Genomic DNA, 14,165 nt, shown 5'->3' with positions numbered 1-14,165 from the left:
TTTGAGTGCTAATAAAAACTATTGGGTCAAAAATACTCAATTCTGTGTAGAATTTTAATGTAACTTTTTTTTTTTTTTCTCCCATCTTTTTTTTAATACATCTATCAGCGGATGTTTGCGAACAGCTGTTCTCTTTTGGTGACACTTTTTTTGTCTAAAACTTAAACACACCGGCTGTGGTATGACCCACCAGCAAAGCAGACCAAGTCGCCAGCAGAACACAAATGAAAAAAACAAAACAAAACAAGTTGGTCATTAGGTGTGCATGACTGAATTGCAGCTGAGTAACAAATCCCCAGAAAATACTGGAATGTCTTACCACATATAACTGAGTAGGTTTAGTGGGTCGGTTCAGTTTGCTCCCTTTGCTACGCCTCTTACTACAGACCTGTGAGTGAAGGGCCCGTTTCCTTCATGATGGAGAGCTGGTGGAGCAGTTCTGCTGAGCTCGAAGCCTGCGAACACGGGCCCTGGTGTCTGAGGTACCCGTGTGGAGTAGGGTGGTACTGTAGAACTATGGGTATGTGCAACTCGGTAACCCCAGGCAGTCGAAATGCTGCCCACGTTACCACCAGGAGCAAAACGGTAGCGAGAACCCCGGTCTGTAAATGTGTAGACAGTCCGATGCTTTAAGTTTCTTTACTAGGTGCATCATAGCAGAATTGCTGTACTTCTACACAGTCTGACCCTTGGTGGGATCTACAGGCAATCAAAGAAAGTCTGGAATAACCTCGTGTGCTTAGTAGTTTGTTGCAAATGGTTTGTAATTGGTGTCTGCTTTAAGATCTGTGATCTGCTGTCACGATACCTCACCATGACGACACACATAAGGAGCATAGATGCACATGCCACCATGTGTCACAATGTGTGATTTGCATCATGAACTTTGACTCGTCTTTTTCTGCACTCATTAGTACATTCGTTCAGACCTCCGATGTCCTTTTTAACAAACTGCCCTGACCTTTCTGTCCTTGATGCTTTGCTGTAGCTTGAGTCTTAGGGTGGTTCAGATTTTTCCACCCGGCGCTGTTCTGCGCTGGTGGTGTTGCCATTTCTTTGGTCCTCATGTTGCCAGACAACAACATCAGATATCAGTTACAAACACCAAATCTGGAATTCTCTCCCTCATGCATGAACGTATGATGCAGTAGCGTACAGTTCTGTCAGGAACCTCTGTTTCTTTAAAATGGAAGAGCTATGTACTAAAGGTCTGTAGATCTGACACGCTTCACCTGACCCTGACGCATGTTCCGTGATATTGAAGCCAGCAGTCTGCACTTTGATTTAGAGTTATTGTTATTTCTAACCTAGTGTGCTGGTGTACACAAAACAGCTGAAGTAGTGGGACTTTTACAAATCGCACTGTAACGTGACACATGCAGATCAAGACGTAGATGTTGTGAATTCCATTTTAATTATACATCATACCAATTTCTAAAAAAAAAAAAGATCCCGTCTTAAGAATTTTTATGATTTTCAACCAGTAGCGATTACGTCAGTCTTATGAGAAGAACATTGTATTCGCATAGTAGACTGAACTTGATCCATACCAGTGTGTGTGTATACATATAATAGCACGGAAAACTGCAGTGACCCAGGTCTGTTTTGTTTTAAAACAGCTAGACAGGCACAATACAGTGCACTCTTTTAAGCTCACCATTTAATAACATTCACTTTGATTTTTTACTGATGAAAACTGTTCAGGAAGCTCCATGTCAGCCACTGGTGCAGAGAGTTTCAGAGTAAAAGTATATGACGCCTTATCTTTGCCTGTCAATGCACACTGGAGCGCAACAGTGATGTTTGTTCACTATAAATCGCATGCACAAATATAAATATCAAGAATCAAATCATTTTTAAAATTACTGCTATAATGCTACTATCTGGCAAGGATGAATTCATTTCAGCTGAGTGTTACTAGGCTTGTAGAGGAGCGTGACCAAAATACACTTATTAACACAGACAAGTTATTTTTAACAAATGATTTTTGGACTCTCCTCAGATGGTGTACTTTGATGTACATACCGATGCAACACTACCACAGAATGTTCACACTCGTGTTAGTTGCAGTACAGAAAAAAATCCACTTTCTTCATAGAATGAGATCTTTCAGGACTTTATTGTAGTTTTACTCCTCTGTTATGCGACACGGCGCTGCAACAGGATACAGTTGTCTTTCGGTGAAACTGACCAGTGTATAGTAGTACAAATTTGAAATTATATTGATATGATAGCTGGCGGGCGTGCAATGCTTTTATATCTGCATATCATCTGATCCATCACATGCTACATAGTGAATACAGTGTTCCACCTTCAGATACAGAGTTAAGAGTACCGAGGATGAGCCAAAAAGGCATTGAAGTACTCCTTTAAACTTCAATTATTTATATTACTTAATAAATGTTAAGTTATTTAGTTAGACACATAAATATGCAGTAATATTTCTAAGATGTAATATGCGCACCAGGAAACTACAATGTTATGAATGTTTTGGACAGTAGAGACACTGTGTAAGTGTGCTGATGATGTGTAAATGTGTTCTGTGGTGTGTGTGTGTTGTAACAATGTGTAAAGATGTTCAGTGTCCTGTGGAGTGTTTGTATGTGTGCTGTATTTTAAAATATTTTGTGGTGTGTGTGTGGTATTGTAACTATATGTGAAGATGTTCTGTAGAGGGTGTGTGTGTGTGTGTGGTGTTGTAACTATGTGTGAAGATGTTCTGTGGAGGGTGTGTGTGTGTGTGTTGTAACTGTGTGTGAAGATGTTCTGTTGAGGATGTAACTCCTATATAAGGAGTTGTGGGAGGAATCTGACAAAGATCGTACTGTACCAAAAACTATTATTACCGCTGACAAATAAGTAGGTTTTAATTTTAAAAAATACTTGGAACTTTAAAAATCAGCAATGATTCAGAGATTAATCATTTCAGAGCAGAGCACCCTCAGTTTGTCTGTAATGGGGAGGTCTCTGCCATCATCCAGGAGTAGTAAATTCATTCATGTTTCCGTCTGCTTGTTTGTATTGTGTGTATTCCACGATTCCCATGAACGCCATTGAGTGCGGGTCTGGAATGCTGGTCTGGAGTGTGGGAGATTTGCCTCTGTAAGTCAAGCTGACATTTATGCACAGAGCTGAGCTCACCTGTCTGACACCAATTCTATGGACCAAAGAGCCTCAGTGTGTGCGTTGTGTGCATGCCAGTTTTGTCTTCTCACTGTCAAGAAAGGAATATTCTGTTAAGGTTAATATTCTGTTTAGGGCAGAGATGTTTATGATGAGGAGTAGCAGGCGGTGTTATGTGGGTTTATGCCTGTTTGCTTTTATCCATTTTATTTTTGTTGTTTGTTAAAAAGCAGCCTTTTCTCCTTACTACCTGCGGAAGACGGCCATGCTCCGATAACTTCTCCCACCGACCAAACAGTAAAACGACCCTGAACGCGCACACAGGCGGCCGTGAAAAAGTGGGCAGACGCAAAAATATTGTTTCAGCCTCGTGGTTTTGTTTTTGTTTTTGGGCCTCGATCCCCAGGCCTGTCAGGTCGCGATAAAAGAAGTGCCGTCCTCAGCAGGGTCATCTGGGGGCAGAGGCACACGCTGGACTACAGGTGGTGGACAGCATCCCTAATGTCCCGCGAGACACGAGCTCGTCAGTGTTTAAATATGACGCAGCAGGGAGGTGGAGGAGAAGGCGGCAAGTTTGGGTGGGTGGTGGGGTGTTTGGGTTTGAGAGAAAACAGAAAGGGGACTGGAAAGTATGCCAGCTGCATTTCTCAAATAAATAAATAAATAAATATATATATATATATATATATATATATATATATATATATATATATATATATATATATATATATATATATATATATTTATTTATCTATTTATTTATTTATCTATTTATTTATTTTTTTAAACCCCACATTTAAAAAAAACCCAAAAAACTCACCCTTTTGAAACTTCTTTTGTAGGTACATGTAGGATTTGGACTTAAATGTGATTGTCTACGTGAGGTGGTGTCAGAGTCCGGTCCTGGAGGGCTGGAATCCAGCAAAGTTTGGTGATTGCTCTGCTCAGTTGAATCAGGTGCGTTTAAGCAGGTCAGTCACCAAACCACGCTGGACTCTGTCTCTCTCAGACCAGGGTTTGACACCACAGTGCTACATTAACTAATATTAGTTATATGCACATTATTAACACTAGAGATACTTTCTCTTCACCTACACAGCATGAGTTCGTCAGTTAGCCAAGAACAGTACTGTTTCTTGCCAACCTAAGATAGCTGATCCCTGTTTATTCAGAAAAAGCAAGATGGAGGAGTGGTCTCTGCACCACAGTGCTGTATGATTACCACTCATCAAATCACAAAGTATAGAATTGCACATAATTTGGTCAAAAAGAGGTGACTGAGAAGCTTTTCGACAATATTCTACTGAAACGGTGTGGTTACCTAATGGAAAACTGTCCACCAAACCTGTAGGTGGCACTGTGGAGCATATCCACTTCACTCACGTCTTCTTCTCATAAGTACATGTGAGGAACTTGCTGCTGAGAGCATAAATCTATTCGTGGTCCTGTGCCAAACAGGGAAAGCGTGGGTGTCCTTCAAAGACAGACTATAACACAACAGACTGCAGCATGTATCTGAGAGAGAGATTTATCTGGGATTGTTTTGCTTTGTTTTGTTTTTACCCCACTTGGAAATAAACATTTAATTTGCTTTAAATGTGATTCAAACATTCGGCAATGTCATTGAGCGTGGCTATGACTGCATTAAACTGAGAAAGGTAACTAAGGTAACATCATAGGCTGTCCATATAGCTTAGGAAAGCACAGAAAGGTGTGTAGGATTCACCGACAGCCTCTCCCGGAGTAAACCGCAACAGGCCGAGGTATTCAAGGGCCTGGGTGAATTAGCTAGGTGATTAAAGGCTATAAATATCTGCGTTCTTCTCTGGGTCAGTGCCTGTGGCCCCCCACATAAACACTTGCCTTCACAGCTAGTACTGGAACCCACTACAGGCCGACAGGTTTGTCTCATGACACACTCTAGTCACGGGATCCGACACCCACTTCCCATCATCTTGTCTTTCCCTGCCTCCGTGTTTCCCACCCTTCCGTTCTCTTCCTGAACGACCTCTTTGCTCGTGAGGGCGATGCTTCCTCATTGATCCGCTAGTTTCGCTTCTCACGTCCGTTGTCGTTCTTTGCCGCAGGAAACGTTGCATTTCAAGCGTTGCTAGATGGTGGTCAGGAGGGCAAACATTCTGTCGCTAGGACTGGAAGATCTGCCTGTTCGATACGGACATTGTTCTCCTAATCCCTCGGTCCTAAAATAACCCAGTGCCCTTGTATTTTCCTAGCTGTGCAGACTCAGACCGTGTTAAAAACTGGCCACCACAGTTGCTCCCGTTAATGTGCCACATTTAAGTCTTTTAGAAGTCGTCTTTCCAAAAAAACAAACCAAATGCGATGTTTAAAAAAATAAACACAAATACATTAATAACTATGTTTAAATTTGACATTGTAACTTTGTCCTAAACACTGTACTTTTACAAGAAGTCTCTTAACCATACTTCAATTATACTTCAATTATATTTGAATTACTGTGTGCATCATAAGAGGTCTTGACACCTCCCAATTTCAGCCACTGCCAAATCCCACCCACTGTTTATGTCTCCTCTGTTGCACAGTATCAAACTGGAAATATTTGAAGTACATTTGTGTCACTTGTGAACACTCCCGGGTCACGTTCTTATCACATGCGTCCATCGCTTCCCTTTAACGCCCGTAATTCCTCTCGCACCAGGCCAGTCTCCGATCGTTCCTGCGCAATATGCTTCCTTTCATTTCTTCACATGCAGTGTGAATTGGATCAAAACATGCGAAAAGGGGGGAAAAAGTTTCCCCTACTCAGACTGTTGTATTAAGCATTTAAGAACTGTGAAACCCAGAATCCAGAGAAGCAGCCTAGTACCAGGGTGTTCAGGTTTTAGACCCATATTATCGTCTATTTCTCCATTGAACCATTTCTGATATTCTGACTGCATTCCCCGTGGCTAGCACGTGAGACACTGTTTGTTTATGCACTGGCTGTAAATGTTTGCAGGTGAACCTGGCGGTTTGTTTTCAGCTGCCATGCATGGAACAGTCAGGACCGCCGTGTGTCTCACGTGCCTGCATCCCAGCTCTCTGTCATGTCCTCACGTCCACCTGTGTAATTTGGCTCAGGGACTGATGAGGTCAAAGGCTGTGGTCAGTAAGTGTAGGCGTTCTTCTAAATGATGCTCTCAAAAGTCTGTGTTCATGGCTGGTGCTCTATTACCAAGAAGAGGCGGGGAGACAGGGGGGGGGGCGGGAGACACAGAAAATCGGAAAATCTCTGTAGAGCTCTATAGATGATGAGGCACACGTGTGCTTCACTGGCGATGAGGCACACGTGTGCTTCACTGATGATGAGGCACACTTCACTGATGATGAGGCACACGTGTGCTTCACTGATGATGAGGCACACTTGTGCTTCACTGGTGATGAGGCACACGTGCTTCACTGATGATGAGGCACACGTGTGCTTCACTGATGATGAGGCACACGTGTGCTTCACTGATGATGAGGCACACTTGTGCTTCACTGGTGATGAGGCACACGTGTATTTCACTGATGATGAGGCACACGTGTGCCTCATCACCAGTGAAACACACGTGTGCATCATCAGCAGTGAAGCACACGTGTGCTTCACTGCTGATGAGGCACACGTGTGCTTCACTGCTATGATTGATCTTGGATTGACCTTGCTTCTTCTGCACCTGTTTTGTGTGCAGTATATCACCATCTGACATTATATCTCCATCTGACAGTGCACTTCTACTGGTCTAAAGACTTCTGGGTGACAATCACTAATCCATGAACCAGTCATTCCCATCATTTAGTTCCAGATGCTAATGTCTGTTTAAGCCGCTTATGGCTCAAGAACAAAATCAAATCCATTTTATGGTACAAGAGGTTTATTTGGTAAGAGTTTTGTAAACATTTGAGGTAAATGAACATCTACATCAGCATGTTCTTAGAAAAGACTCTTAAGACAGTATTCAAACAGGCTGCTGTTCTGAGCTTATGCAGAGGATTTTTTACCTGGCCGATCAACGTACTCTTGCTATGCAGGAGACATAGCAGCAGTCCCAGATATTATTTACAGTAAAACCAAAGGCTGCAACTAATTACATTACATACACATCTAACTGTAAATTGTAAAACTGGTCAAAGCTAATGGAAGTTTCTTTTACATATCCAGTCTTTCTGTATCCCTTATAGGTTAACAATCCTTCTTCATAACGTGGGAAGCCCATTTCTGTGCTATGGAAAATTGTGTTTATAAATGATCCCATAATATTGTTTATCACTAGCCTCTGTTTTATTATTAAAATACTTTAAGGATATATATATATATATATATATATATATATATATATATATATATATATCCTTAATGGCCTAACTGAACAGAACTGAAATGAGTGCGTAAATGCCACAGAACCACAAAACTACCACAATACTACTTGCTATACCATGAGAGAGATGCCACAATATACTCTAACATAACAAGGAAAACAAAGCATTATTGCTTATATTGTGGCATTCACTCAATCATTATAGTTTGATAGATTCAGATCTGCTGAAAGACAGGGGCTGAGCCACTAATTTCCTGCTATAGTTTGCCATGGATGGTGTCTCTATAAGATGTCTCTAGTTTGGCTTAACTAGACTAGAGACTAGTAGGAAATGAGTGTCTCGCTGTGTTTTCATTGCTGTTTAAGGAGGTAGGATAAGTTGTGGTATTTTCTATTTGGTAGATTAGTTAGTTTTGGCATTGTTTCTAGTTGTTTCTCATGCCTGAAGCTTTTACTTTTCTACCATTTTCTGAAAGATTTCAAGTGACATAAAATTAGTAATTAGTTATGTTATTGCCATCGAAAACAAAGATGGGTTTCTTGGTCTGGCGGTTGGTTGGGTTGATGTTTTAATGTTTGGCCTTGGTTTTCACCTAAATTTTAACATCCTCTTTCCTACCAACACGTAACTGAACGGCAGGATTTACCTAGAAGCGTAAAATGTCATCTATTTACTAAAATGTAAACAATAAGAAAAAAATTGTTTTCAGCACATTCAAACAACATGCATCTACAAATTCTGTAGAAGTACTGTCACAGGCAGAGTGACCCTATAGGCTGTGGATAGTGTGGGCTCATTCTGGAGCCCTTTTAGTGGGGTGGGAGGTGGGATAGTTGTTTTGCAAAGGTTTTGTGTGGTTTTGTAAGCTTACTGGACAGATGACAGAGGACTGAGTATTGATTTCCTTCTAACAGCCGTGGCAGTCAGTAACTGTAACTGTTTTGTACTCTAAAACTAAACAGGAAGGAGAGATGGGTTAGACTTCACTGCTGGAAAGAAATACAGTATTCTCTGACGCATCAGAAGCAAATACATAGTTTTACCAATTAACAAATGACTCCAGTAAAAAAAAAACTGAAACCTAGAAATAAAACCAGTAGAAATTTCAAATAGCACCCGAGTAAAGGGAATCAATACTTGCCCGCTCACGTCATCTGTATTAGTGTTTACTTTCTATATTAAACTGATTTAAGATCATGTGATAATGAAAAAGTGTAAATATATCCACCGTTCTTCTTGAAAGTCATTTCACTCTGGGTGAACCAAATGTAGAGGCGGATGCTGGAAGTTTTTAGATTTACGTTTGTGTGTTGAGATCCAGCACAATAATAAAACAAACCATGCCTTATTGATATATGCAGTTTTAGCTGACAATTTTAATACTTAAATAAACAGTTACGTCTCACTGTTTCATATGTGATACGTTTCCTTTAACACTCCAGGAGTGACAGATATATAGTGTTTGTAGAAGGTGAGCAATTTGAAGAGAGAGACTCTAATTCAACGATTTTCACGCCGATATGTAAGTCAAACATAGCTGAAAGGTACAATCACATTATATGTGATGACACTTACCATCTAAGCAGTGATAAGGTAAAGACATATTCAATACCAGATTCACTGTGATATAGTAATTGCCAGCTTCGTGTCTAGTATCCGTCATCTGATGAAAACGTGCACTTGGTTTCTGTAATAAAAGTCATGATTAGTTTCACTGACACTCTAGCAAGCATTTACACAATGCAGTCAAATGACAACTTTGTCATATTCATTAGTATAAGGCTATAATTACATATAACAAGGAATTTTTCCAATAGCATGGAAAAGCCAAAAGCACTAATGGCAATGCAAGATTATGTTAACAGAATATCTTAAGGAAAAAATGCAATATATATAAAATCCTCATTAAGACATTAAGGCCAACAGGAGGGTTGCAGAGGGCTTGACCTGACAGTGTTTGTCCCATAACTAAATTTCAAGAACACATCTGTTTTTTGCGTGAACAGCCAGGTCATATTGCAAAATATGACACACTGAAGCACTTAACATGTGACCTGAACAAGGCTTCTGTTATCCATCCACTCAGATACCACATAACATCAGACAGCATTCAAGTGCTTTTCCTCAACACTACAACTCACCAACTACAGAGCTGCCAAAGGTCTTTTTATTTTATTATAAATAACCCCCAGATAACATCCAAAAACCTGCTTTTCATCTCCTCCAATGAAAATTCTTTTCAATTTCAATTTATATATATATATATATTTTTTTTTTGTGGTATATATAAAAATCCGAGATCTGGGATTATGGTAACTAAACAGCCAGATGGTCATGTCTTGCTCTTCCGCCGCTAGCTTTGCTAGCCCTACTCAGCCGTCAGAGGTCAGTCAACATGTCGGTACGTCTCCGCGGCGGTGGTGACGACGTGGCCCTCCTGTGACTTCCTCTTCTCACCCCTCTCGCTGCTACCACTCAAGCCGGGGACGTTGGCAGGCCGGCCGGCGCCTCCGGGCCGCCGCTCGTTATCCGAGGAGGCAGAGGAAAAGGAGAGAGCAGGATCGCTGGCCTTCGTCTCCCTGGTCTGCTGCTCCGTGGCCAGGTTGGCCCAGTTCTGCTCGGCGGCCAGCCTATGGTTGCTGGTGTTGATGTGGAAAGGCTCCTGAAGACCGCCGGGCCGTGGGTCGAGCTCGTACCCCGCCGTGGGGGGGGCCTGCCCGGACTGCAGGAATACCTCCCTGCCCGTCATTACCTCGGTGTAGTCGGGTGGGTAACTGTGGGTGGGAGGGGCGGTTCTCGGGGCAGCGCTTATGGGCTCTGTCGCCGTCACGACAGCGTGGGGCAGAGACTCACGCTCGCGGTATTTGTGGGCCATGCCTTGTTTGAGCTTTTTCCATCCAAGGTGATAGATCTCTAACAAGTTCAGCAAAAGAGACAAGCATGCCACCACAAGCATAAACACAATGAATATTGTCTTTTCGGTTGGCCTGGAGATAAAACAGTCCACGACGTTTGGACAGGGCCACCGTGCGCACTTATACAGCGGACTGATCCGGAAGCCGTAGAGGAAGTACTGACCTACGATGAACCCCACCTCAAACACCGTCTTGAAAATGATGTTGAACACGTAGGTGCGCAGCAAAGCCCCCCTGATGCAGATCTGGCCATGCTTGTCTCTGATTGGTGGTTTCTCCTTCTTCCCCTCGCCGCCCCCTCGCACTCCACTGGATTCCGCCCCCCGGGCGCTCCTAAACGGGAGCCGGTTCTCCTCCTGCAGCCCGCTGGCCGCATGCAGCTGCGCCTCCCCCTCGGTGCACTTCTCCTCCACGCGGACGATGTGCAGGACGTGGCCCAGGTAGACGAGCGTGGGCGTGGACACGAAGATAATCTGCAGCACCCAGAAGCGGATGTGCGAGACGGGGAAAGCCTCGTCGTAGCACACGTTCTCGCAGCCCAGCTGCTGCGTGTTGCAGGTGAAGTCTGACTGCTCGTCGCCCCAGACGTCTTCGGCCGCCGCCCCCAGCACCAGGATCCTGAAGATGAACAGGACGGTGAGCCAGACCTTGCCGATCACCGTCGAGTGCTCCTGCGCGTTCTCCAACAGACGGCCGAGAAAAGTCCAGTCTCCCATGCCTTACGGTTTCTTGCCTGGGCAGAAAGAGGGGAGGGGCATGATACTAGGTGGGAGGGGCATGATCAGAGGACTTGTGGTCAAACTACTGCTATAATCGTGCACGCTAAACAGGACATAACAGCCTCTTGGAGCATCGCCATGGAGAAATCCAAGCAAGACTGTGCAACTGGACCCACACGTCAGAGTCATGTTTGAGCTCAACTGATGACAATTCCCTGAAAGTACCCAGAACGTTAATAAGATCCACTTTTGCAAGCATCCCATTTGCATATCTGTGCAAAATCCAGACACTGAACTACGATGAAGCTGTCACTGTTTAGGAGAGAAAACAACGAATGACAAGAACAGCAAACTTGTTCTGTTAGCGTTAGCGCCCTTCACTATAAACCTCACAGAGGCCTGGAGCACAACAAATTCACGAACCCTTTCTGTTTCTCCATCTAATTAGCTTGCATGGGCCTGGTTTATGGGCCCTGATCTAACCCCTCCCTCCCTCTCTCTCTCTCTCTCTCTCTCTCTCTCTCTCTCTCTCTCTCTCTCTCTCTCTCTCTCTCTCTCTCTCTCTCTCCGCCTCGCTACTCAGCAGGCACGTGCTGACATCAACATTATAATGCACAAAAACATGCGGCTGTGAAAAGCCATGTCATCCCCCGAACCAGGTACAATAATATAATCAGGTAATTGTATATTATATAACATAATTAGGTAATTATCATGTATAGAATTATGTAATTATAATGACATTATCTACTACTGTAATTAATTAAATGGGCATCACTTTTAAGACTACAAAGCATCATCATATAATCAGCAGTTTTCGCGGGAGTGTGAACATCGTCAACATTGTCTGAATTAGTTTTTTGCACATCACTGACAAATGTCTATTTGAAATTAAGGATTTATGGCTCATACTTCACCTGTAACTATTAACACTTTAGCCAGTAATGTATAACAGAAACAGCAGTTAATAACAGGACTGTTAGGATTTTAAACATCCTGTACAAAAGACACAACTAAAAAGGAACAGAACTGATATTTGTCAGTACACTGTAGAACTAAATACAAACACAAATAACACACAGTTAGTAATTACTAAAGAAAAAAAGTTACTTACTGAGACGTTCTTGCATTGAGCGTGGTAAATCCATCGACAAATGTTAATGTTCACTTTTTGTGACACCTGAAAAATCAAGTATAACTTCCAGTTTAAAGAGTAGTGTTTATATTTAAAAACGCTCTCATAAAAGAGGGAAGATATGTACATGCCTAGCTTTTATTTCACCTGTAGAAACTGTGATATAAAATATATTCTGACCCATAGCGCTACACTGGGTTTATATTTCACACTAATCCATACTGAACATATGACGTGTGTAACGAGGTGGTCGTTTAGAGTGAATTCTCTCGGTCTTTTCACGCCACTGGATGAGAAGGAAAATTCAGTTTGGTGTTTTTGTCATTAGAAGGCTGTTCCCGCTCCCGCCGAGTTATCTGCTAGGCAGATTTCCATTTGCTGAATCTGGGTCAATTAAATGACTCAGAATCTATTAGCTACACAACGTTTGGTTTTATTGGAATTAATTACTAACCCTAGTAGGCTATTTCAATGTTATGTGTGCAGAGAAAATCTTGTTCGCAGTCCAGGTGCGGGGACAGGCAGACCGACGACAGAGATGGTGCCAGATTTCCCTTTGTAACTGTGATGTCGTCCCGTTATCTACTGACCTAAACAGCTCGTGTTTCAAACATGTCTGCAAAGGTAGTTTTATATAACAGTAAACGCTAGTAGATGGCAATTTTATATAACATTACGAGAATTTTGTGAATAAACCCGATGCATCAGACCTTGGTTATCCCGATTGGGAAATGGTTCAAGTTTAATGTAAACCTAGCTAAAAGAGTACCATAGACTGCAGATGCCCAACACAGATATCTAAAGTAATGTCCAGAGGTGGCTGGTGTCATGATTTGAGTGCGTTGGACCTCGCAAGGCGGTAGCAACCCTACCCTCTCCACCCGACCCAAATCCTGGCAGCTGTGTCCGCTTACCAACCTCGTTTGATGCCAATGTGTTCATGCGCAAACCTCTTCACACGTGGACCCGGGGACCGAACATTTACAAGTAAAGTTTAGCTTGTCGGTGCCGTCCGGCCGCGGAGACGCGGGGTTCCCATCCCCGCTGTCCCATTGCACGGACGCGAGCGCGTGAACGTAGAAATGTCACCGCCGCGCACGAGCGCACGAGCGCACGCCACGCCCACGAGGGCTTCGCTTCACTTCCAAACGTGCGCGGCTCCGTTCATCGCGCAAAAGCTTTACATGGGCCTGGTCATCTCAGTTCCATTTTCATTCCTGGTAACTCTATGACCGTGATCTAGGTTTCAAAACTCTCCAAAACTGAAACTCGAATTGTTAATTGAGTTGAATACAGGCACATTCATTAATCAGATAACTGCCCACTACCATAAACATGTAATGGAAAAAGTTTCCATAGGCTAATGTTGAAAGGGGTAAATTCCCCCAAATAGATTCAACTAAAAGTTTGTTAATAATCTACAATGGTCCTGGAGGAACATCGTTTGTTGTTGTATACTTGTATATAGCTGAAATGACATTAAAGCCTTTTTTGAACTTTGAAAATACCCACACATCTCTTGGGTGAGGAATTTATTGACCATACACTGATCATATGTATTGATCATACCCTGCAAGAATACAGGGTTTTGTGATTCCGGCACAAACCTAGTGAAATATATGTTATGGGAAGACTGAACATGGTTGTCGGTCTATTAAAATGTACAACGTGTGCAAAATTCCGACATGTTCGAAATAAAACGTTCTTCAAACATTCAGCAGAAAAAATAAGGCGCCCTGCTGGTCAACGCGCCAACACCTGTACAGGTGTCTGCAGGTCGCCTTGCTGTGGGCGCTAACACCTGTACAGGTGTCTAGAGGTCGCCATTTCTGAGTGTGGCTTCAATTCCGGAACACATAAGTTCGAATGACATTTTCAGCACGCGAGCACAATAAAAGGGTACAAACTAGCAAGTTTCATAAACTATATATATATATATATATATATATATAT

The 14,165-nt window shown here is 42.7% G+C and overlaps 1 protein-coding gene across 1 annotated transcript; it reads right to left on the bottom strand.

Moving 5' to 3' along the window:
* Window positions 1-6,977: 6,977 nt before the first annotated feature.
* gja3 (gap junction protein, alpha 3) lies at window positions 6,978-13,971 on the bottom strand. Its single transcript, XM_027027940.3, has 3 exons — window positions 13,131-13,971; window positions 12,192-12,257; window positions 6,978-11,091 (listed from the first exon to the last, which is right to left on the bottom strand). The coding sequence occupies exon 3, from the start codon at window positions 11,072-11,074 to the stop codon at window positions 9,830-9,832; it is 1,245 nt and encodes a 414-aa protein (XP_026883741.3). The 5' UTR covers window positions 11,075-11,091; window positions 12,192-12,257; window positions 13,131-13,971; the 3' UTR covers window positions 6,978-9,829.
* Between the last annotated feature and the right edge of the window lie 194 nt (window positions 13,972-14,165).

Source organism: Electrophorus electricus, chromosome 9 (genome assembly GCF_041902795.1).
Source record: "Electrophorus electricus isolate QZ-2024a chromosome 9, ASM4190279v1, whole genome shotgun sequence".
Lineage (NCBI taxonomy): Eukaryota > Metazoa > Chordata > Actinopteri > Gymnotiformes > Gymnotidae > Electrophorus > Electrophorus electricus.
The sequence above is the reverse complement of the archived record's forward strand: the minus strand, read 5'-3'. Positions and strand labels throughout refer to the sequence as shown.

Coding starts and splice junctions, on each gene's coding strand:
- gja3 (XM_027027940.3), bottom strand. CDS start 11,074: ATGGGAGACTGGACTTTTCTCGGCCGTCTGTTGGAGAACGCGCAGGAG.